The following is a 25587-nucleotide window of genomic DNA, read 5'->3' on the forward strand; positions in this document are numbered from 1 at the left end:
TTTCAGCCCTTAATCTGCCGGGGCAGAGCCCTAGAGGTCTGGGGGGGCCCTAGCTTGGAAAGAGACAAGTGCTGGGTCAGATAAAGCTCTCCTCTTCCTCCCTGCCCCAAAATTAGCCTGCTTCTTCCTCTGAGCAAAGGAAAAAAAAACCCAACGGGAAAGCCCTCGCCACAGCCCCGAGCCTGACGGGGGGACCTCGAGGGGCTGAGCTCCTGAGCTGCGGTCTTGAGCCAATTCATCTTCACTTGGGAGCGGCGCCCTTCATCCTGAGGAACAGAGCGGGGCCGGGGACTGTGAATCTGTCACACAGCTTCATGTACAAAAGGAACAACCTGTTCCAAAGCTGCCCCCTGGTCCGGCTGCCTGGGGAACTTAACATTTCTAAAAACCCGCATTGTTTGGGGCAGCTCGCCAGCTTCCTCTGCCTCCCCCCAAAACAACCCCAGAAAGACAAAACCCAACTCTATTACCCACCAAAGATACTTGAACCAGAGCCCCACAGCTGCCAAAACCGGGTCTGCCTGATGCTGCCTCCCCAAGAGCAGGGACACCCCAGAGCAGCTGCCTCTGGGGCTTGACCCCCATGGTAAAAACCTTGCCCTCCTCTGCTTGCCACGCTGCTTCCTCTGGCTACTTCTCGGGCGTTCTGGGCCGCTTTATTTCCCTCCTTTTCTCCAGGTACATCTGCCCCTCCTGCTTGCCTTGGGAAGATTTTCTTCATCCTTTGTCTGGTTCACTGTCCTCCCTTCCCCTGTTCCCACTGGGGGCTGCCCAGATCTCTGTGTGTAAGAGACTGGTTTTGTGACCCTGGGCAAGTCACCTAACCCCAACTGCCTCAGCAAAAAAAAAAAAAAAAAAAAAAAAAAAAGCTTTTCTTTTATCAAATATTAAAATACAACATTGAACCAATCAATTGAAATCTCTCTTGTTGTTTTCACTTCTTTGTTTAGAGAGATTACAGGGATAAACAGTTCCAAACCAAAAAAGGAAAATCCTTGCTCCTTCAACACGTCCTCTCAGGACACGAGTTAGGAATTTTTTACTAGACTCTTGAAGAAATGATCATGACGCTGATCACTTAACAGTTGATTTTTTTTTCCCTGTAATAGACCCTGTTCTTTACTGTGGCAAAGTCCGTTACTCAGGTTCAAGAATCCAGCATTCTAAGATGAGTTTCAAAGGCTTGTTCGAAGGGGACTGATTATCCCATGGAATAACCCCTGGCACATCTGCTGGTGATGAATTAAGCTGGGATTTTTTTTGTTGGCTGTGAACAAAAACCTGCTGAAGCCGGAGTTCTCCAAAAGACAATTCTTTGTTCCTCATTGTGAGATTCCAGGTTGTCCGAACTTTCCCAAGGGGACAGCTAGCTGGGTGTCCTGATCTAGGTAGGGTCTAATTTTTTAGTCAAGGTTACCAGAGGCGAGGGAAGCTGGGTGGCCCAGTGGATAGAGCCCCATCTCTGAAGTCAGGATGACCTGAGTTCCAATCCTGTCTCAGACACTTAACACTTCCTGCTGTGAGACCTTGGACAAGTCACTTAACCCCAATTGCCTCAGGAAAATAAAAAATAAAAAAATAAAGATTACCAGACACAGTTGTTACCTTAGAGCATTAACATTCTTTAATTGCTGGGGCACAATCCTCTAAACCTAGGGGGCCAACCCACCTTCCTCAGCTGTAGCCGACAGTGATATTCCCCAACCACAAAGCCTTCTTCCTTCTTACATCTCGGTAAAGAAAATTTTTCCTTCCTCATTGGAGCCCAGTCTCACTTTATTAACGTCTCTACACATGACTTCTAACAAACTAAATTTTTCCCCTTTGAGAAAACATGCATTTGCCTTTGTTTGTATTTCAGTTTTTGTTTGTAATTCACTTTGTATTTTACTCACACAGCAAAGGCCTGAGCTACCCTCCTGGACAGGCAGCTTCGGTTCAGGGAGCATCAAAGGCTTAACGTTCACACACATGGTTTTTATTTTGGAAGGAAGGGCCCTATCGCCATAGAGCACAAAAGAACAAAATGGACTCCGAGAACGGCCAGGGTGGATGTACTTGGAGCTCCCCAGAGGATCAGCAAGCACTAAAATGTGGGGGGACTATGGCTCGCAAAAGGGACTCTTGTTTTCCAGAAACCTCTCCCCAAACCCATGCTCCCCTCAAGGTTGGGGACGGACACTCTGATTGTTTGCTAAATATTAGGGCCCTTAAATCAGCCCTGAACTTTGTCCCAAGCTGCTCTCTGGTGTTGGGGGACACACATGGAGAGTCTCTCTTCCAGGGACTGGCATTCTACAGCGAGTTTCCTTTTCTGGAACATTTTAACATGTTTTACGTGTCATTTTATCCGATCCCTGTGAGGCGAGTGCTGCTCACCCTCGTTTTACAGAAGAAGAAACTGAGGCAGATGAAATCAACCTCCCCAGCGTTACATGGCCAGAGAGCGTCTGAGGTAGGATCTGAATCTGGTTCTTCTGCTCTATTCACTACAACAGCAACTCTCAGGGTACAATAGAGACATACACAAACACACATGTACGTGTTGTATGTACACATGCTAAATATGCTATATGTACATGCAATATACACATATATGATATATATACCATATAAAATAATAATGTAGTATATATATACACACACACACACTCTACTAATACTACATTGTATACCATGTAGATATGCATATGTACTACTCTTTTCTTTTGCCTTTCTCTCTGTCTTTCCTTCTGTCTCTCTCTTTCTCCCCTCTCTTCTCTCTCTCTCTCTGTATAGGTATATGTGGTATGTAGTTTCTATGTGCGCACCGTGTACACACATGTAGACGTACTATATAGAGCATATGGGACATGTGCATGTGTGAAATAAATGCAAAGAAATCTCAAGGGGGGGTCACTGACAGGAACCAGTCGGGCTGGGAGAATTGGGGGGGGCTGATACTGGAGATGGCCGAGTTACATCCCTAAGGAAGCAGGGACTCCGGACGGCAGAGGCGAGCGATGCACGCTTTCCAGAAAGAGGGATCAATTAGTCATCAGGGAATGGGCTAGCAGTCTGAATGGCATGAGAGAAAGTAAGACTGGAAAGCCTAACTACTAGGCTAAGGAGGGTGGGTCTTGTGGAGAAGGGGCTGGTTTTCTTTTTTAAAAGCCGAGGGATTTCGGTCCAATTTTCTCCGTGAAAAAATGATCATCCCGTCTACCCACTGAAGAGCCTAGAATGCCGCCACAAGAGTGTAAAGCAGAAACCACTGTGTTCCCATGAGTACGGGTCTGAGAGATGCTTTAGTTCACATTTTATAGGAAAAGGAGGGAGATTGAGTGACATACAGAGGGTGGCGCAGGGCATTCTGAAGTCTGGTCAGATCTTGCCCCTCCTTAGGTGCTTTTCTTTTAAAGTAATCACTGACCACTTGGGCTCAGTTTTTCTGAAATGCAAAAATGAGTGGAAGCAATTTTCCATATTTGTTTGAGTGAATGAAGCAGGTGGGTCTGACCTGACTCACTGAGTGTTTTGCTTTTGGGCGCTAGGTGAGAAAAAAGGAGCACAGAAAGGGAGAGCATGGAGGGAGGGGTGCAGGGGACACACTTGCAGATGCCCCCATCCTTCTGTCAAGGCTTTCAGTCTTGCTAGAGGCAGGGGAGTGATGGGGAGGAGGGGGGGGCCCAGCCAGCCAGCGGCTCTACAGGGAAATCTTGCAGATCCATTTGTATTCTAAGGCGCAGTTTGCATCATTCCAAGCCCTCAGGTCTCCCGGTATTAAATGGACACAATCTTCCGTCAATGCCTTTCCTTGATCCCAGTTGTCTGGCTGATTGGGCTTCCAGAACCTAGGAACGAAGGAGGACTTTATTCCAAGGAGAGGCTGAGCCCAATTAGCCTGGTCTCCCTGTGGGCAGGCTGCTTTTCAGGACAAGTAAGACCCAGAAATCCCCAGGGGACATGACAGGGGTGGGCACAGAAGGGCTTCCAGGCAAATACTGACCTGGATGGGAAATCCTGGGGACAGACTCCTGGCCTCAGGTAATCCCCCAGTGTTCCCTCAATAAGCTCCCCCTCATCGTTCCACCATTTTGGCTTAATTGAGCTTTAAAGTTTGAGAAGCACTTCACCAATATTCTCTCCTTGGATCCTTACAAACCCTGTAAGGCAGCTGTTATGTTATATTATAGCCCCAAATGAGGGTAATAATACTACTTCCCACTCAGGACTGTTGTGAGGATTAAATCAGTCACATGCATATATACTACCCTTTTCTTTTTCCTTTTCCTTTTCCTTTCCTTTCCTTCTCTCTGTCTCTCTTCCTCCCTCCCCTCTCTCTCCTCTCTCCCTCTCTCTCTCTCTCTCTCTCTCTCTCTCTCTCTCTCTCTCTCTCTCTCTTTCCTTCTCTCTCTCTCTTTCTTCTCTCTCTCTCTCTCTCTCTCTCTCTCTCTCTCTCTGTCTCTTTCTCTGTCTCTCTGTCTCTCTCTCTCTGTTTCTGTCTCTCTGTCTCTCTGTCTCTCTGTCTCTCTCTGTTTCTGTCTCTCTGTCTCTCTCTCTGTCTCTCTGTCTCTCTCTGTCTCTCTCTCTCTCTGTCTCTGTCTCTCTCTCTCTGTCTCTCTCTCTGTCTCTGCCTCTCTCTCTCTCTCTCTCTCTCTCTCTCTCTCTCTCTCTCTCTCTCTCTCTCTCTCTCTCTCTGTCTCTCTCTCTCTCTGTCTCTCTCTGTCTCTCTCTGTCTCTGTCTCTGTCTCTCTCTCTCTCTTCTCCCCCCCCCCCCCATGCTGATACAAAAGAAGCATCAGGAACTGAAGTGATGGACTCACCATTTGTTCTCATATTGCTTATAGGGGTTCCCATCCACCCAGTGCCAGACACCCTCACTGCCCTTGTCAGTCAGGCCAATCCAATATCCATCTCCAGTTCTCCTGGAAAGAAATACCTACAGAGAAAAATAAGCAAGCTATATTTTAGATATTTTATGCAGAAGAAAACCAGGAGTTCCAGCCCCCTGCTGTGCTCTCAGGTAAGAGCTATGTTTTGTGACTGGGTAGTTCAAGACAGCCTGGATTGACCCTGGCAAATGATCAGGAAGATTCTCTTGGGGAATCAATCAACTAACAAGCATCTGATGGGATCTTACAGCTGGTAAAGCCTTAGAGCCCTTCTCATCCGTTGCAGCTGCTGGGGAAGGAATTCTTCCTTCCGGATCTGGGAAGGCGGCATCCGTGTAAGAGTCAGCCCGCAGTTCATGGAGAAGATGTTTTTCCTAAGCAGTCCATTTCCCATCAGCAGTTATCTATCCCTCAACTCTGCTTTTCTCTGTAGAAACAGAACTGATTTGCCATCCAAAGACACGTGACTTTATGGCGTTACCCAATTAAAAATGGGTTCTGAGCCCCTTCTTTATGGCCAAATGCCATCTCTTTCTTTGAACTGCTAAATCACATGATGGATAACTGTCCTTAGAAATAGACAAAACATGGCTAAATTCTCTTGGCAGGGATTTTTTTTTATTCCTGTCATAGAATAAACAAATTTTAAAATGATAATAAGAAATCAATGCATAATAACCTGTGATCAGGTTTTCCTAGGATGTCCCTTAGATTGCTTTGCATCCTGCCTCTCTGTACCTTTAATCCATTTGCTTTTCTGACTTTGGGAACAACCCACAGAAAGTCTCGTCTCCTTTTCTACCTCAAAAATAATCGCATTGCTGTTGGGCCCCATTTCCCAGTCCCTGGTTCTGTCAGCTAAGGGGCCCTGGTTCTTTCTTCCTGTCTTACCTGAGATAGCCTTTATCTTCCTGTGAATCTAAGTGATATAACAGAAAATCACTGAATTTACATCAATTTAAATTTAAATTCAAATCTTGTGTCTGACTCACCTGACCAAAACTAGTGTTCTAGTATAGATCAAAGTCCGGGCAGCTGGGGTGGGCACGGAACAATCAGTCTAGCAAAGTGGCATCTGAAGGACATTAGAGACCCTGTTGTTGTCCACAGTCCTGACATCCTCAAAGGGGTGAACCTTCTTCCCCCACATGTCTTGGCCACACATCTTGCCCAGGGGCGTGACTTTGCTACCTGTGTCCTCTATGTGGGAACATTCTCCTGACAGATATTTGGGAAAGAAGGAACCTGAGCCTTATTGGCCCAATCCCTTGTAGTTACTTTTCCTGCTAAGACATTTCTGTGTATAATTTGTTGTTATTCAGCCAATTCTACTCACATCTGACTCTTTGTGTCCCCATTTGGAGTTTTGTCCTGGAGATGGCTCCTGGAGTGGCTCGCTATTTCCTTCTCCAGCTCATCTGACAGATGAAGAAACTGAGGCAAGCAGGGCTAAGTGACTTGCTCAGGGTCACACAATTAGTAAATGTTGAGATCAGATGTGAAGTCAGGTCTTCTTGTCTCCAGACTCAGAACTCTATCTACTGAGCCACCTTATTTGTTCGGAGCTAACTCTAATTCTGCCTCTGAGGGAATTATAGCTTTAGGAGCAAGACCCAAAGAGTACTCTGAACTTGGGGTAACTGTCAAGCAGGACACCTACCCTGAGGGGGGCAATATGGGTGGGGTTACCTTCTAGAACCTTACATGGGACTCAAAAGTCTTGGGTCCAGTTTGATCCTTTAGCTAGTGGAGAACACCTACCCTGAGAGGGGCAATATAGGTGGCAATTCCTTCTAGAACCTCACATGGGACTTTCCTAGAACTCTTGGGTCTAGGTTAATCCTTTAGCTAGTGGACTCCTGAGTCTAGAAGAAGGGTGAGCTCACAGTCATTTGATACATTGATTTCTTATTATCATTTAAAAGTTATTTATTCTATGACAGGAATAAAAAAAAAAAAAGCCTGCCAAGAGAATTTAGCCATGTTTGTCTATTTCTAAGGACAGTTATCCATCATGTGATTTAGCAGTTCAAAGAAAGAGATGGTATTTGGCCATGAAGTAGGGGCTCAGAATCCATTTTTAATCGGGTGACTCCATAAAGTCACATGTCTTTGGATGGCAAATCAGTTCTGTTTCTACAGAGAAAAGCAGAGTTGAGGGATAGATAACTGCTGGCTCTTTTTATTTTTTATTTTGCTGAGGCAATTGGGGTTAAATGACTTGCCCAAGGTCACACAGCTAGGAAGTGTTAAGCATATTTTTGATATTTCCCCATTACTTTAAGTCTAAACAATCAACAAGACAATAAACCATCCCCTGATCTGTGGCGTTTGCCCATTTCTGAGATGTAAATGCTTACGCTGAAAATTTCACACAGCTCCATGCTAGCAGGCTCTGGCAGGCCCTGAACGTACGCTGCCGGAAGCCAGGGACTGCTTCCTTACTGGTTTTGTATCCCTGCCAGTGAGCACAGTGCCTGTTAATAAATGCTCATCGAATCGAACTAAAGGAACTACCCGATCTGGCCAGTTCTATGGCCGAATTAGTTCAGACCAGCCTCCTCGGGCGCTTGCAGTCGGTGAAGAAGAGATCTCTCTTGCCTCAGTGGTATTGGTGATCACAGAAAGAGCTTATTATTTGCCTAAGCGAGGCTGAGGCTGACCCTTAAGTCTATAGCCGGTGCTTCTATTTATTTCTTTTCCCTGAGGTCCGATCAGTGAAAAACAATACCTAGAAGCGAATGGTTCCAACCATTTTGGCAACCTCACGTCTTGGAGAGAATCCCCACTGCTCAACGGAAAATGTTTTCCATGACTGGCCTGTGGATTCTGGGGGGCCCAGGCCCGAGAGTCGGATCTCAGTTTTTGGTAACATTCTAGAAGGTTTAGTTAAAAGGATGGGTGATGAACATCTATTAAAGGAACCGAAGGGTCGGCAAGGTTTCAGCATATAAATCAGTGGTTTTGACTGGCTGGTACTTATCACTCTCCGGCTCCATTCATCTTGGGAGATTTAACCAGCTATACCCTGTTAAAATTAGTTCACATTTTTAATCACTGTGTGGTCTAATGTCCACTTGGATCTAGGGGATTCCCTGAGGTTTTATGGAGTTTATAACAGACAAAAAATAAAGAGTACAATCACAGTAACTCAGAGCCCCCCGGTTATAACGTTCAGAGGTAGGTCTCTGCCCTTAGAATTTGTCTCTAACTTTGGATCTCATCATTTTCAACTAGTAGCTCTCTTCTGAACTTCATCAAGCTTTCTGAGATTTCATTATCCTACAAGATCACATCAGCCCTGAGATTCACAGCTCCATATTACCCCTCGCCCCTGGAGCTCTTCCTTCCCTCTGATGCAGAGGATGGAAGATGGACAGTGGAGAGCTCCTCCCAGACCCTCTGGATAAAGAGGGCTCCCAGGGCATAATTTGGCTGGAGGACTTTGTTTTGCCCCCAGATAAGTGTCCTTCCTTTTTTTCATTTTCTTTTTATTTGTTTTCTCTTTCTCTCCCTCTGCCTCTGGCAGCTTTGAAGGAAAGAGGGAGAGAAGGGGTAAAATATATCTAATATTGTGCTTGGCACATAGTAGGTGCTTAATAAAAGACTGGTCTTATGTTTGAGACAAAAATCAAGATACAGAAAATATTTAGGTAAAAGAAGCAAACAGAATATTACAGTATCTGTAATTAGACAGGAATAAGGAAGAAAAGTTGAGCAAAGAGCAGACCTATCTTTGGAAGTTCTCTCAGTTCTTAATGAGCTCAGTATAACCAGTAATTTCTGTTTGAATTTTCTGTTCCCAGAAGTCCATAGGGGGCCAGTTACCCAACTTGATCTCTACTTTGTCTGTTGGGGCTCAGTACTCCTTTCATTTTCTCCCTTGGATCACTCCTTTCAGTTTCTTTTGTTACTAATTTTTTTCACATCACTAATTCTTTCCTTCTCATTAATTCTTGGTTGGGCTGGGAAGAGAGGCCTGTCCTTCATTACTACTGCTCAACTCTTAAGGGCTTCACTCTTTCCTCTTAGTTTGCCTCAAAGAGAGTGTGTGTCTTCTCAAGAACTCCTGGGACATGATTCAAGCCTGCCTTCTAGATCAGAGATCATTATCGTTCCCAAATTGTCTCAGGGCTAAGAGGCGAATCACTGTCCTTCTGAAATAGAAATCCTAGGATGCCAGTGAATTCTCAAATTCATGATGGGAAAACCCCACAAAAACCAAAGCAGATTTTGCCAGATTACATTTCCTTTTCTTACAGGTTTATTAAACAGAATGAATTCCACTTCCCATCTCGCTTCCCTCTGTCTCTGTCTTGTTCCCTCCCTCTTCTCCCTCTTCTCCCCTGTCTTTCCTCTCTGTCTCTTGGATAGTTATGCAGAGGATGTCAGGTACTGTTTGTTCTTTGGGTAGAATTGGGAGATATAACACATTTAAAAAAATATAACACAAATAGTATTCCTATATGGTTTTCTAAGTTAATATGCACCATGGACTAGTCATATATGGTGAGATGGACCTCACTGATGTTTAGATTTATTCTGTTTGATCAGTAGAACCAGAAGCAAAAGCAGAGGTTTCCAGGGAGAGAATTTAGAATTCTGGGAAACATAGACTGCCCAACAAGGAGAGCAACAAGTGGAATGGATTATTGCTCAAATAATGGGTCTCAGGCAATGTTCAGACAAAGTCCGAGTGATCTCTGTCAAGTAGTTAGGGCACGGACTCTTCATCCTTTATGTACTCTAGATCCTTTGGTAAGCCTCTGGACTCTTTCTCAGAATAATGCTTTTGAATCTACAAAATAAAATACCTAGGATTGCAAAGGGAACCGATTCAATGGAAATAACATTGCAGTTACTTACACCATTTGTATTTTACAAATGTCTCATTCCCTCCTTATAACAACCTGGGAGGAAGGTGCTATGATTATCTCTATTTTACATATGAGGAAACTGAGCCCTAGAGAGATAAAATCAATTGTCCAGGTTCACACAGCTAGGAAGTATCTGAGGTGGTATTTGAACATGGTAGGAAAAGAACCCCATCACAGGTGATATAATTATCATTGTATAAGTTCAATTCAACTCCTTGACTCTGTCCTTTCTTGGACACAATAACGTGTAAAGGACACACTCTAATATGAAAGAAGACTTTGCTCCTATCTCCCCTTCTTCTCTTCCTCTCTCACAGCCTCTATTTCTGTGTGTTTCTGGGTGTGTGCTTGCCCCACAGACCTGTTCTTCCTTGGAGGTCACCGAAGTCAGGTTGGAGTTCTTAGACAAGCAGGACTGTTGAGCCTCTGCCCAGGGCTTTTTGTCACTGGAAAAATAGTAGATATTCCCATTATGCAACTTCCAGCCTTCAGAAATGAGGGTGACGATGGTCCCTTAGTAGATGGGGAAAGACAACATGTGAATAGGGAGGGGCTGCAGATCCCTCCAACCCAAAGGTTCTGAATCTGTTTATGTCATGGGTGGTGAAGCCTTTTCACAATCATGTCTTCAGATGCATAAAGTAAAAATATAAGGTGCCCAAGGAAAGTAATTCTATTGAAATGCACTGATCAATTTTTTTCAAAAGTTCCCAGATCCCAAATTTTGAACCTCTATAAGATGACTGATGGGAAGAGTCGAGAAGGAGGAAACCTATGGGACTAAGAGGAGTTCTCCTCTGTCCCTCAATTTTCTATATGTGCAGAGGCCTCTATAAAGCTCTGGAAATTCTTGTACACCTGCATGAGACCTGCGTTTCTCCAGAGGTGTCATGATTCTATGAGATGTGGCTAAAGGACCTCTCTCTCTCTATATATATATTATATACACATATATATGTGTGTGTGTGTGTGTGTGTGTGTGTGTGTGTGTGTGTGTGTGTGTGTGTGTATATATATACGTATATATATATACACACACACACACACACACACATATACACCACACACACACACATACACACATACTATAGTAGCCAAAAGGGGCTTGGGGACCCAGAATTATTACAGAATTTGAGCTCTCAGAAACAGAAAGGAAGAGCCTCCTAGAGGAGGATTGTACACTTGGAGTTTGCTTTTGGGACAATGTCAGTGGCAGCTCCAAACTCTCAGTCCAGAGGTCGCATCAGGCTGAGCCCCTACAGTTTGAGTAGGGTTCAATACCACACATATTTTGGCCAATTAGAGCCTGGCCGGACAACAACTGCTTAGGGGTCATTTGAACTGGTTTTCTGATGTCTTTCCCTGAAAAGTCAACATTCTGAGTGAAAAACTAGGAAATATCCAGGGCCACTTAACATGGGAGATTTATAAAATATCATGGTAGTGTGGACTCGCAGTGAATGAGAAAATTCAACGCTGGTCACAGATGGGAAAGACAAGAGAAGTCCACATAGAGCTGAGGTCAAGCTGTCAGATGTACTGAGGTTTAATAATCCCAGAGAAAGACACATGTGGACAGACAAGTGGTCTGAGGACAGCAGATAGGAGGCAGGAAGCTGGATCTCTTGTTAAAGAACTTAATATTATTGGCAAGTTGGTGAGGGTGGATCGCCCATGGGGACCAGCCAATCTCAAGACACTCTGGCATGGAAAAAACTAAACTATCTCACCGGGCAAGATATGATCAGTGTTACTGTTACTGGATTTATGTCCTACCCCCAGAAGAGTCTGCTTCAGCCCGTGATAGGATTCCCCTAGGGCCCAGCTTGCCCAACTCACGGTATTGATGTTGAAGCGCCTGATAGGAAGCATTGAGTTTCTCCAAATGGCTCTTTTCCATTTCCACAGCCAACCTGGTGGAGTTGTCAGTGCAGGGCACCAGTTTCCCATGTAGCCATAGACATGTATTTTCCCACGAGTCTAGACATTGTACACAAACAGGCGAGATGGGGAAGGCTCAAGGCAGGCTCCCGAGACCGCCTTTTAATTTCTAAGAAAAGTCAGAAAGGGAAGACTAGGATCTAAGTCAAGGGCTCATTGGCTAGTTGTTGATGATCATGGGAACACGAGAGCTTAGGTTTAGATCGGAAAGAAATCTCAGAGGCCATCTGAAGTACAAAGCCCTCATTTTACAGAACTGAGACCAAAGAAAGTTAAGTGATCGACCTAAAATCACACAAACAATATGTAGCAGAGACTGGATTTGAACTTGGGATGTCAGACTAAATCCAGCTCTCTTTCCATTACACAAGACTGTAATGGTGACTATGTTACTATTGGAGAGATGATAATCATCTCTAATATTTTGAAAATGGCAACAACTATCTCTATATAATATACATAGTATATATATATATATATGTAACGTGTTTTATATATATATATATAATATGATATATACATATATCTTTATATAAATATATATTTATATATTATTTATACACACATATGTATATGTATATACATATATATGTACATATACACATACAATATATATCTTTATATTCATATCTATATCTCTCTATATAATATGTACTATATATATGTGTGTGTGTGTGTGTGTGTGTTAGAAGAACTATCCTGGATCCTTGTCAGTCATTTGGAGGTGTCATTGGTCAGGTATTTCCTCTTGGATTCTATTTTCTTCCTGTCTGACCAGGACCAGAGATTTGAAGCCCAGACCCCCGGGGGGACTTACATAGAATCACCGTAGCTGTCAAGGAAGCCACCAGCATCAGAGCAAAGAGGAGGAGGACGGCATAAAGAATCCTGAGATTCTTGTAGGCTGGCTGGGTCTCTGCCTTTGGCTCTGTGTTGGGGGAGCAAAGGAAAGTGTTCATGAGAAGCCCTGGGGAAATGGCTTCCAGAGTCAGACTCTGTTGCTCCTGGAGCCGACCGGATCCTGGCTGACCTTTATGGAGAAGACTGAAGGGAGACCAAGAGTTATATCAGCTTTCCGAGTCTGTTTTCCGTTTCCTCTGCTTTCAGCCTTGTCCTTTTTTACTTTTCCTCACTACCCTCCCCATGATATCTTCCTTCCTCTCTGTCTCTCTCCCCCTCTTTCTTACATATGTGTTCATTTATGCAAACCTGATTATTTTTGGAGAGACAATCTGTCTGCAGTGGCCACACGAGCCCCGTCTAAATGCAAAAACTCATTTCTGATCATTAAAAATTGGCCATTATGACTTCTAATAACAACAGTGAACATTTCTAGAATGCTTTAAAGTTTGTAAAGTGCTTTATACATTGTACCTCATTTGATCCCCATAATTGTCCTGGGGAGTGTTATTATCCCCCTTTTTATAGATGAGGAAACTGAGGCGTAAGTGACACAGAGTTAATAAGTGAGCCAAGCTGGCTGCTTGAATGGGAGACAGATGAACTTGACAAAAACCCTGAATTTTGCACCTTTCAAAAATCCTAGAAAGTAGATTGCACAGGAGGTGAGCCAGAAGATCTAGAACAATAAAAGAGGGACCACCAGCAAAGCTAGTTCTAGAATCAGCTTGCAGTAGCCTTCCAACAGGATCAAATATGGTTAGGAAATGTATAGAGAGATGGGCGAAGAGCATATACAGCCTGCAGAACTTTTCATCCTGCGGCAGCAAGAACAGACTGAGGATGCTTCAGGATGATGAGAAAGCCCTTGGGGAGACCTTCAAGGTTCTGGGGAGTGGTGAGTAGCAGCTTTCACTCAGAAATGGGTCTGCAGGTTCTAAGGTCAATCTATCCTGAGATGTTCCCAAGGACATTAAAGATTCAGCTTTCCAAATCTCAAAGATCAGGTGAGAAAGGAGACCTCCCAACTAGCATTGGGAGGAGTAAATCAGCACAGGTTGCCAGGTGGCCCAGGTCCAACCACACAGAGTCGGCCTCAGCCAAAATTTCAGAAGAGGGAAGATTCGAGCTCTAGAACAAAGCCCCAAATTAGGAAGGAAAGGTGGAGAGAGAAATAATTCAAAGCAAATGGTGACCAGGATCCAAAATTATTGTGGACGTAGAGATCCTCCCAAAGAGGAGTAATTCCCTAAGAAACACAGAGACTCCAATAAAAACATATATATTTTCCACAAAGACTATACGAATACCTAGAAAAAATAGAGCAAGAGACAAAAAAGGGATAAAAGCTCTGGAGGAAAGATTAGGAAAAGGAATAAGTAGAAAAGAAAAATAAACAAAATTACTTAAGAAATGGGTTCCTGGGCAACTAAAGGATTCCATAGTACACAGACCACTGAAGTTGAAACTAGAAAGACCTGAGTTCTAATCCAGATTCATACACTTATTAGCTCTGTGATCCTAAATTACTTAGCATGTTTCAGCCTCAGTCTCCTTAACTGTGAAAGGGGGATACGAACAGCTCTTAGCACCCAGGATTGTTATGAAGGTCAAATGAAAAGGAAGGAATAGGGAACACACAAATATGGAAAACAGGAAGGGGGGGGGGTGAGGCAGAACTTATTTCTCCTATTTAAAAGAATACACAAGCATGGAGGAAGGAGTGGAGGGAGTGAACATCATGAGGACCTTAACTGAAGTGGACCAAGGAATCCCAAACAAAATTAACTAGTGAAAGGAGAAAAGATGATGAGAGTTTAAGCAGGTGACTCATGTGGCCTAAAAGGGGAATAATTGAGCAAACTTTGGTATATGAATGCAATAGAATATTAATTATGAAATGATAAAAAATACAATGTCAAAGAATCCTGTGAATTGATACAGAGTGAAGTGAGCAGATCCTGGAGGGTGATTTACACAAGATAAGCAACATCATAAACAATTTGAGAAGATTAAATGTAATATTTTATTTTTCCTCCAGGTACATGTGAAAACAATTTTAACATTCTTTTTCTTTCTTCAAATTTTGAGTTCCAAATTCTCTTCCTCCCTCTCCTCATACTGAGAAGGCAAGCATTTTGACATAGATTATATATGGGTAGTCATGCAAAATACATATCCATGTAAGTCATTCTAAAAGAAAACACAGAGAAAACGCTCCCAAAATAAAGTAAAGGAAAAAGCATCTTTGGTCTATATTCAGGATTCACCAGTTCTTTTTCTGCATATTTTTTCCCCTGAGGCTGGGGTTAAGTGACTTGCCCAGGGTCACACAGCTAGGAAGTGTTAAGTGTCTGAGACCAGATTTGAACTCAGGTCCTCCTGAATTCAAGGCTGGTGCTCTATCCACTGCGCCACCTAGCTGCCCCCTACTTCTTTTTCTGGAGATGGACATCACTTTTCATCATAAATCCTTCAGTATTGTCTTAGATGATTGTATTTCTGAGAATAGTGAGATTATTTACAACATTTCATCCTACAATATTGCTGTTTCTGTGTATGATATTAAAAAACTTGAGAGGTTCAACAACTCTGATCAATATAATGATTAACTGTATCTCTGGAAAGCCCATCATAAAGCATGTACCCACTTAAAGATGATGGACATGAGATGCAATATATATATATGTATATATGTATATATGGATGTATACGTATATATATACACACATATACATATGTATAGTATGTGTGTATATGTGTATACATACCATATAGATTCATTTTGCTTGGTTATGTTATCTGTTATGATATTTTTTCTTTTGATGTCATAGTTCTTAATTGAGGGTACCAAGGAAAAGGGGTTATTAATAGTGATACTCCCTCTCCCCAAAAAGACTGACATTGAAACATTTTTTTTTAAATGCACAGAAGAGACCAGAAGGCAGCTCCGAAGGAAGCCTAGCCAAGCAGGACCATTTTGAAAGTAACATATAGAATTCCTTATATGCTGTTTTAAAAGCAAGTGCTATAAATTAGAGATTCATAATTCATAAGAATTCTCTTTTTGTGTTCTCTGTATATGGAAACACTTTTTTTTAGGATTTCAGTTAAGAATGAAACAAAAGAAAAACCCAGGCATTGTGATAATGCTGCTTTTACAGAATCGCAGTCACATAATTTGAGAGGTCATAATGCAAATACAGTCAGGTAACATAACATAGTGGATAGAATGCCATTTTAAGAGATTTTTTCTTTTTAAAAAATTTATGTATTTTTAATACACACTGCTTTATGAATCATGTTGGGAGAGAAAAATCAGAGCAAAAGGGAAAAACCATGGGAGAGACAAAGCAGAGAAAAGAAGTGTTGGTTTATACTTAATTTCCTCAGTTATTTTTTTCTGGATGCAGATGGCATTTTTTGTCCAAAGTTTACTGGATTGCTTTGAATCACTGAACTACTGAGAAGAATCAAGTCTTTCATAGTTAATCATTGCACGTTCTTGCTGTTACTATGTACAATGTATTCCTATTTCACTTGTTTCACTTAGCTTCAGTTCATGTAAATCTTTCCAGACCTTTCTAAAATCAGCTTCTTCATCATTTTTTTTGGTAGAACAATCATATTCCAGCTTCTTCAGCCATTCCCCAGTTGATGGGCATCTGCTCATTTCCCAATTCTTCGCTGCCATAAAAAGAGCTGCTATCAACATGTGGATCCTCTTCCTTCCTTCATTATTTCCTTGGAATACAGACCCAGTAATGGCACTGCTGGGTCAAAGGGTAGACACAGTTTTATAGCCCTTTGGGCATAATTCCAGATTGCTCTCCAGATCAGTTCACAACTCTACCAATAATGCATTAGTATCCCAGTTTTCCCACTTCCCCACCAACATTCATCACTATCTTTTCCTGTCATCTTAGTCAATCTAAGAAGTATGAGGTAATACCTGAGACTTGTTTTACTTTGCATTTCTCTAATCAATAGTGATTTAAAGCATTTTTTCATATGATTATAGATGGCTTTAATTTCATCATCTGAAAATTGTCTATATATTTTGGCCACTTATCAATTGGGGAATTGTTTCTGTGATTTGTTGTTTGACCCTCTCATTTTTAGAATTAGATTATTTAATTTCCCATTGGTTTTTGCTATATTTCTCCCTGCCCCTTTATTGCATATAATTTTTATTGCATTGTGGTCTGAAAAGGAAGCATTTATTATTTCTACCTTTCTTTTGATTGTGACCCTAATATAGGGTCAATTTTTGTATAGATGCCATGTATTGCCAAGACCTCTCCAGAGATCTATCACATCTAGGTTTTCTAGGATTTTATTAACCTGCCAAGTTTCTTTCTTGCTCATTTTATGGTTAGAATGTGAGTGGGACAAATTGGCCCATTCAACGGCATGCTGCTTTCAGGAAAAATTATAGAAACAAGAGAGCCATGGCTCATCCCTAATTCTTTCTATGATGAGAGTTTTTGTTTGCTCATTTTTCCAGCTTATTTCATGACCTTTAAGACTCATCTTTGCTCCTGGGACATAGGGGGCACTGTCTCAAGTTTTTTGCACCAGGACCCAGAGGTCTTGACCTCTAGCTTGCTGTGCTGGGGCCTGGAGGCCTCACAGGTGGCCTACAATGCTGTTGGATTGCTGAGCTGGGGCATAAGGCCTTGGTTGAGTATCTGTCCTGGGGCTAGGAGCTTCCCACCAGCTTCTCAGGACATTATCTTCACTGGAGGCTCTCTTTTTATCCAAATAAGACAGACCTTTCCTGTCTGTCTAAATTATTTTGGGCTGAAAATTATTTAACCCAGATTGAGGGAGGGGGTGGTCAGAAACCAAACAGTAATGAGGAGAGACAGGATAAAAAGAGAAAAAAGGATGAACAGGAGAGAAAATAAGATGAAGGAAATATACAGCTGGTAATCATAACTGTAAATGTGAATGGGATGAACTCTCCCATAAAACAGAAGTGGTTAGCTGAGTGGATTAAAAACAAGAATCCTATAATAGTTGTTTACAAGAAGCACATTTGAAACAAAACAGAATCCTACAATATGTTATTTATAAGAAATACTTTTGAAATGGAGAAATATACATAAACTAAAGGTAAAAGATGGAGGAGAATATATTATGTTTCAGTTGAAGTAAAAAATCAAAACAAAACAATCAGGGGTAATCATCCTGATCTCAGATAAAGCAAAAGTAAAGATAAATCTAATCAAGAGAGAAAAAAGGGGAGGAAACTGAATTTTGCTAAAAACGTACCATTGACAATGAACTAATATTAATACCAAACATAACTATATCAATTTTCTAAAGGAGAAGTTAAATGAATTATAAGATGAAAGTTAAGTGGTGAATAGAATTTTAGAATTTCAGGAAATTTAGTTATAATATACTTCTGCACAAAATTGAATGAGAATAGAAATGAATATACCTTTTTCTCAGTGGCATATAGCATTTAGCAGAAAAAATGAACATATATTAGGGCATAAACCCCTCAAAATCAAATTCAGAAAGGCATAAATATTAAAACTACCTTTTTCAGATCATGATGCAATAGGAATGGCATTTTAAAAGGCTATGGGAAGATAGATTAAAATTAATTGGAAACTAAATAATCTAATCCTAAAGAATGATTGGGTCCAAGAACATGATAATTGTGTTGCATATTTGAAAGGAATAGTATATTTTACATAATTGATTTGCAGTTTTATGTGCCATCATCTTTCTGTTGTATTATGAAATAGGAATGCATGTTTTATTCCATAAATTAAAAATAAAATAAAAAATTTAAAAAAGAAACTAAACAAGCCATTAATGAACTCCTGTAGAAAAAAAATCCCTAAATCCAGATGGATTCACAAGTGAATTCTAACAAGCATTTAAAGAACAATTAACTCCAAACTACATAAATTATTTGTGAAAATAGGTGAAATTTCTTTTATGACACAAATATAATCCTGATACTAAAACTAGGGTAAACCAAAATAGAGAAAGAAAACCACATATAAATTTCCCTAATGAATATTAATACAAATTTCTTATTAATTTATTAATTTTATTTTTACAGTATTTTTTCCAATTAAGCATGTAGTTTTCAACATTCATTTTTGTAAGATTTTGAGTTCCATTTTTTCCCTTTTTTTTTCATTCCCTTTTCAAGACTGCAAGCAATCTGATGTAGATTATACATGTACAATCATGTTAAACATTTCTATTTAGTCATGTTGTGAAAGAAAAAAATAGAATAAAAGAAAAAAACTATGAGAAAAAAACAAATAAAAACAATTGAAGTATGCTCAGTTTGCATTCAGTCTCCATAGTCCTCTCTCTGGATGTGTATGTCATTTTCTATCACAAATATTTTGGAACTGCCTTGGATTACTGCATTGGTGAGAAGAGATAAGTCCATTATAGTTTATCCTCATACAGTATTGTTGTTACTGTGTACAATGTTTTCCTGATTCTGCTTACTTCATTCAGCATGAGTTCAGTTTAAGTTCAAGCATTATCTGTAATAGGATCAAGGTTATAGGAAGGATCCCCATTATCACCACAATCTTCAATATTGTACTAGAAATGTTAGCTAGAGCAATAAGGGAAGTAAAAGAAATCGAAGGAATTGGAATAGACAAAACTTTCAGTCTTTACAGATAATATGACTGTATGCTTAAAGAATTCCAGAGAATTATCTAAAAACTAGTTGATGCAATCAACAACTTTGGCAAAGTTGCAGAACATAAAATAAATCTGTTCTTTATATTACCAACAAAGTTCAGTTACATGAGATTGAAAAGAAATATCTTTTAAAATAACTATAGGCAATATAAAATATTTAGGAGTCTATTTGCTAAGACAAACTAAAGAACTTTATGGACACAATTGCAAAACACTTTTCACAGAAAAAAAGTCAGATCTAAATAATTGGACAAATATTAATTGCTAGTGGATAGACCAACCCAATATAAAAAAGTTGACAATTCTATTTAAATTAATTTCTTATTTGTTGCCATACCAATCAAACTATCAAAAATGACTTTATAGAGCTAGAAAAATCATAGCAAAATTCATCTGGAAGAATAAAAGGTAAAAAATATCAAAGGAATTAATGAAAACAAATGTGAAAGAAGGTAGCCTACGTTTAATACTAGAACTGTATTATTAAAGTTATAATCATCAAAATGTAAGATTCTGGCTAAAAATAGTGATGAATCAGTAGAATAGAACAGGTGCACAAGACTCAGTAGTAAATGAGCATTGTATTCTAGTGTTTGATAAATTAAAAGACCCCAGCTTGGGGGATAAAAGCTCATTATTTGACAAAAAATTGGTAAGAACTGGAAAACAATTTAGACTATATACATATATAATATATTAATATAACGTAATGTAATATATATATATATATATATATATATACACACAGAGAATTGATTTAAATTTATAAGAATATAATGCATTCTTCAATTGATAAATGGTCAAAGGATTTGAATAGATTGTTTTTAAGTGGAGAAATCAAAGCTACCTAATAATCATATGAAAAAATGTTCTAAATCACTATTAATTAGAATAATGCAAAGCAATTCTGAAGTTAATCTCACAGATTAGATTGGTTAATATGACAGAAAAGGAAAATAAATGCTGGAGGGGATCTGGAAAAATTAGGACTTTGATACACTGTTTATTAAGAATGTATAATATACATGAAACTTGTGTTGGTGAGTGGGTGAACAGGAGAAAGCCAGTATAAATTTAGTGTGATTTGGGAAGCAAAGCTCTTGTGTCCATTGAGGACGATGAGGAAGGAAATATACCAAGTGAGAAAGAATCCAGGATTTAAATGTCAGTGTCCTGAGTGTGAATCCTAGCCACACTATTTGTTACCTGAGAAATATTGGGACAAGACATTTCACGTCCCTAGATCTCTATCTGTAAAATGAGGGTTTGTGACTAGATTAGGAGGCTCTTAAGCTAACTGCTCTAGGGAGCAAATAAGATTTCAGAGAGTCTATGAATTTGATTCAGAAAAATTAATTTGGCCATTAAGTATTTCCTTTAATCATAAATATAATCAAGAAGACATGATTTTGAGAAGAATTCATAGGCTGTATTGGCTAAGAAATAGACTAGTTGATCAGTGGCATAGGTTAGGTTCACAGGGCAAGATAGTGAATAAAAATAGCAATCTAATCTTTGACAAACCCAAAGATCCCAAATTTTGGGATAAGAATTCATTATTTGACAAAAACTGCTGGGAAAACTGGAAATTAGTATGGCAGAAACTAGGCATGGACCCACATTTAACACCACATACTAAGATTAGATCAAAATGGGTCCAAGATTTAGGCATAAAGAATGAAGTCATAAATAAATTGGAGGAACATGGGATGGTTTACCTCTCAGACTTGTGGAGGAGGAAGGAGTTTGTGTCCAAGGGAGAACTAGAGACCATTATTGATCACAAAATAGAACATTTTGATTACACCAAATTAAAAAGTTTCTGCACAAACAAAACTAATGCAAACAAGATTAGAAGGGAAGTAACAAATTGGGAAAACATTTTTACAGTTAAAGATTCTGATAAAGGCCTCATCTCCAAAATATACAGAGAATTGACTTTAATTTATAAGAAATCAAGCCATTCTCCAATTGATAAATGGTCAAAGGATATGAACAGACAATTTTCAGATGATGAAATTAAAACTATTTCCACTCATATGAAAGAGTGTTCCAAATCACTATTGATCAGAGAAATGCAAATTAAGACAACTCTGAGGTATCATTACACACCTGTCAGATTGGCTAAGATGACAGGAACAAATAACGATGAATGTTGGAGGGGCTGTGGGAAAACTGGGACACTGATGCATTGTTGGTGGAGTTGTGAAAGAATCCAACCATTCTGGAGAGCAATCTGGAATTATGCCCAAAAAGTTATCAAAATGTGCATACCCTTTGACCCAGCCATACTACTACTGGGCTTATACCCCAAGGAACTACTAAACAAGGGAAAGGGACCTGTATGTGCCAAAATGTTTGTGGCAGCCCTTTTCATAGTGGCTAGCAGCTGGAAGATGAATGGATGTCCATCAATTGGAGAATGGTTGGGTAAACTATGGTATATGAATGTTATGGAATATTATTGTTCTATAAGAAATGACCAACAGGAGAAATACAGAGAGGCTTGGAGAGACTTACATCAACTGATGCTGAGTGAAACGAGCAGAACCAGAAGATCATTATACACTTTAACAATGATACTGTACGAGGATGTATGCTGATGGAAGTGGATTTCTTCAACATAGAGAAGAGCTAATCCAATTCCAATTGATTAATGATGGACAGAACCAGCTACATCCAGAAAAGGAACACTGGGAAATGAATGTAAACTGTTATTTTTACCTTCTAAATCCAATTCTTCCTGTGCAACAAAAAATTCGGTTCTACACACATATATTGTATCTAGAATATACTGTAATATATTTAATATATATAAGACTGCTTGCCATCTGGGGGAGGGGGTTGGGGGAGGAAGGGAAAAAATCTGAATAGAAGTAAGTGCAAGGGATAATGTTGTAAAAAATTACCCATGCATATGTACTGTCAAAAAAATGTTATAATTATAAAATTAAATTAAAAAAAAAAGAATTCATAGGCTGCCAAAGGAGTTACAAAACTTTTTTACACAAAAAAGGTTTAGAACTTCTGGTCTATACCACATAGAGTAATCCAATGGACAGTTTCAGTGGATGCTGGGAAGACCTTTTTGAATTGATTCACTGTGAATGAGAAAAATCAGGAGCACAGTTTATACAGTAATAACAAACTTAAAGAGAAAAACAACTCTGAAGGATTTTAGAATACTGATTGATTCAATGATAAACCACAAGTCTGAAAGAATTAAGGGGAAACATGCTATTCACTTCTTGACAAAGAGACAAAATAGATTTAAAATGCAGAAAGAAATGTACATTTTTAAATAAGGCCAATGTAGGAATTTGTGTTATCAGATCTTGTAGATATGTAATCTAAATATATGGAATTCCTCTAAAATGAGGATTCTTTAAAAAGTTTATTTCAGAGAAAGAATTGATGTTTAAATGCAGACTGAAGCATACTATTTTTCTCTTAAAGATATTCCTTCCTTTCCTTCCTCCCTTCCTCCTTCCCTTCTTCCCTTCCCTCCTTTCTTTTCTCCCTCCTTTCCTCTCTCCTTCTTTCCTTTTTTCTTTTCTTTTCCTTCCTTCCCTTTTTCCTTCCCTCTTTCCTTCCCTCCTTCTCTCCTTTCTTTTCCCTCATTCCCTCCTTTCTTTTCCCTCCTTCCCTTTCTTTTCCCTCCCTCTATCCCCTTGTTCCTTCCTTCCTTCCTTCCTTCCTTCCTTCCTTCCTTCCTTCCTTCCTTCCTTCCTTCCTTCCTTCCTTCCTTCCTTCCTTCCTTCCTTCCTTCCTTCCTTCCTTCCTTCCTTCCTTCCTTCCTTCCTTCCTTCTTTCTTTTCTTCCCACAAATGTAAAAAAAAATCTTTACATGGAATTAGGGGAAAATCAAATATTGCTTAAAATTGTTTAATGGAGAAAGCAAATTAATTTTAAAATACCTGCTTTTTGAAAAAAATATTTAAAAAATAAAGTGCTGGGGAAGGGGTGGAGGACTTGTGTTAGAGAATCTTTAGGCTTCCTTCACACTCTTTGGGGATGCTAACAGCTATCATTTAAATAGTTCTTACAGCATATAATTTCATTTGATCATGATGACTATAAAGTCATTACTACAAACATTATACAATGAGGTAGATTTGAACCCACATCATCCTAACAGTCCAATTCTGGCTCATTTGATTCACTAACTGACACAATAAATAAATAGGTAAGATAAGAAGAGATAGCCTCAGATCCTTCTTAGTTGTGTGACACCATACAAGTCAATTAACCTCTGTTTGCTTCAGTTTCCTCAACTGCAAAATGGGTAGAATAACAATGTCAACCTTGTAAGGTTGTTATCAGGATCAAATGATATAATACTTGTAGAAAAATTCTTAGCACAATACTTGGCACATAGTAGACACTATATAAATGCTCCTTCCCTTTTTCCCTTCTTTCATTTTATAACCTAGTCTTGTCACTGCCAGGAATTTTAAATATTCTTTGATTTCTCCTGAAGGTGATCAGCATTCAGTAAGTGCTTACTAAAGGCAGTGTGCTAGATGCTGGGGAAATGGAAACAAAATTAATTTTTACTTAATGTCACTCAGTTAAGGCAGATTCCATTTATCCTGGAAGTTCTTTGAGGATTTCTCCCCAGTTTGTTTGTTAGTCACCATCTGTCTTGGACCATTGGATACGATGTCTATACCAAGCACTAGGGGTAGACAGGAAAGTAAAAACACCAGATTTTGTTCCTTTTCTTCTTCTCTTATAGGACCTTTGGGTATGAAGAGCCTTGGGTGAGAGCTCAGGAGATGGAACTTTAGTCCAAATAGTAAAATGAAATTCACGGTTTGCAGAGAAATTAAAGCAAAGAGGAGGAAAAAGAGCTCAGAGCTTCCCATACTCACCCGGTGACTTCAATGGTGGTGTTCTCATATGAAAGTTCATATAGATGTTCTCAGTGTCCATGGTCTTGACTTTCACAGTGTCAGATGCAAACTTTAGGCTTTTAAACCCTCTAAGCTTAGTGGGAGGAAAAAGTGGAAGTTTGTACTTTGGCTTGGCTAAAAATACTCCAACCACAGAGGATGTGTGTAAAAATGCACATTTATCTGTGGTCTCGTGGCCATCCAGTAAATATCAAATCAGATCAGAAAGAAAATGGTCAGCATTATTTCAAAACATCTGGTAAAACTGGATATGGGAAGCCATGACTGCCTCTTCTATGCTGCTCTAGGGCTGGAAGATATATGACATTTTCTCTGGACCACATAGAGCCAGAAAAGTGAGTAAGGGAAAAACCCTGTATTTGAACCTTTCAGGATGGGGCTGGACCAGCTTCTTGAAGAGTAGTCGCTAAGTAAGGGACAGGGGATGCTCTCAGACCTGAGCTACTAATCTTCCTTTTAATCCCTATAAAGCTCTCCATCAAGGGCATGGATACTCCCAATAAAGTAATAATTTATCAAAATGATTATGCCATTATTTCCTTGAGATTACTGTCTTCCAAGCTTTGTACGTGCTAGAAGGACTATTCACTCACATGGTAGCTCCCAGTACATTTACTGCATGGAATCACAAGTAAAAATGTTATGAGCACTCTCTAGTGGCTGACCCAGCTACTCATAGAAAGGTCCCACATCTCAATTTTCCAGCATCCATTTCCTCTCTTGTTTAAACTGGTTTCACCAATAACTATTTACTCTATTTGTCGATTCCTTTTTCTCCCATCTTTTCTAGGAATTTGTCCTATCAGATAATTCCTCTTTCATTCTCAGTATCTCCTTATCTCTGTTTGCTCTGCCTACAAACACAGGTCTACTCAGATTTTTCCTGGACTCTTCAAATTATCTTCTATCTTTTTTTCCTTTTACTATCAAACTCCTAGAATAAGTTATTGAAAATTTTAGTTCCCTCACCCTCCACTCACTTCTCTATTGCTTGAAATTTCACTTCCTGCCCTACCTTTCAGTAGAAAATTGTTTTATCTGAGGTTGGCAATGATCTTTTTAAAAAAAACCTTTAATTTTATATAATCTTCATTTCCCAATACATCTCTTTCCCTTCTCCCACCCAGAAAATAATCTTCATAACAAAGAATAAAAAAGAGGGGAAGAATCAATTTAGCAAAGATAACATTAGAATCAAACACATCTAAAATTTCCACATACAGAGGAAATGTTCCACCTTTGCAAGGGAATAGGAAGATACATGCCTTTTCATATCTTTTTTGGAAGTGGTGAACTTAGACATAATTTAGCAGAATTCAGTTTTGATTATTCTTTCAATGATATTTTCCCCAGTTATTATGTGTGTTGCCTTCCTGGTTTTCTTTA

General features: G+C 39.7%; 1 protein-coding gene across 1 annotated transcript; it reads right to left on the minus strand.

The window, feature by feature from the left end:
- Positions 1-1604: 1604 nt before the first annotated feature.
- LOC141554041 (C-type lectin domain family 4 member F-like) lies at positions 1605-24288 on the minus strand. The gene is made up of 6 exons (XM_074285566.1): positions 24160-24288; positions 12510-12620; positions 11591-11731; positions 10113-10264; positions 4806-4921; positions 1605-3833 (listed from the first exon to the last, which is right to left on the minus strand). Exons 1-6 carry the CDS (start codon positions 24218-24220, stop codon positions 3686-3688), a joined length of 729 nt encoding a protein of 242 aa, XP_074141667.1. The 5' UTR covers positions 24221-24288; the 3' UTR covers positions 1605-3685.
- Positions 24289-25587: the final 1299 nt, after the last annotated feature.

The sequence above is a fragment of the Sminthopsis crassicaudata genome, chromosome 2 (assembly GCF_048593235.1).
Source record: "Sminthopsis crassicaudata isolate SCR6 chromosome 2, ASM4859323v1, whole genome shotgun sequence".
NCBI lineage: Eukaryota > Metazoa > Chordata > Mammalia > Dasyuromorphia > Dasyuridae > Sminthopsis > Sminthopsis crassicaudata.

Bases quoted from the DNA above. Each gene is read 5' to 3' on its own strand.
- LOC141554041 (XM_074285566.1), bottom strand. From the start codon at position 24,220: ATGGACACTGAGAACATCTATATGAACTTTCATATGAGAACACCACCA. The intron at 12,621-24,159 runs GTGAGTATGGGA...CCCCCAACACAG, and splicing joins ACCACCATTGAAGTCACCGG to AGCCAAAGGCAGAGACCCAG. The intron at 10,265-11,590 runs GTGAGTTGGGCA...CCATCTACTAAG, and splicing joins GGCGCTTCAACATCAATACC to GGACCATCGTCACCCTCATT.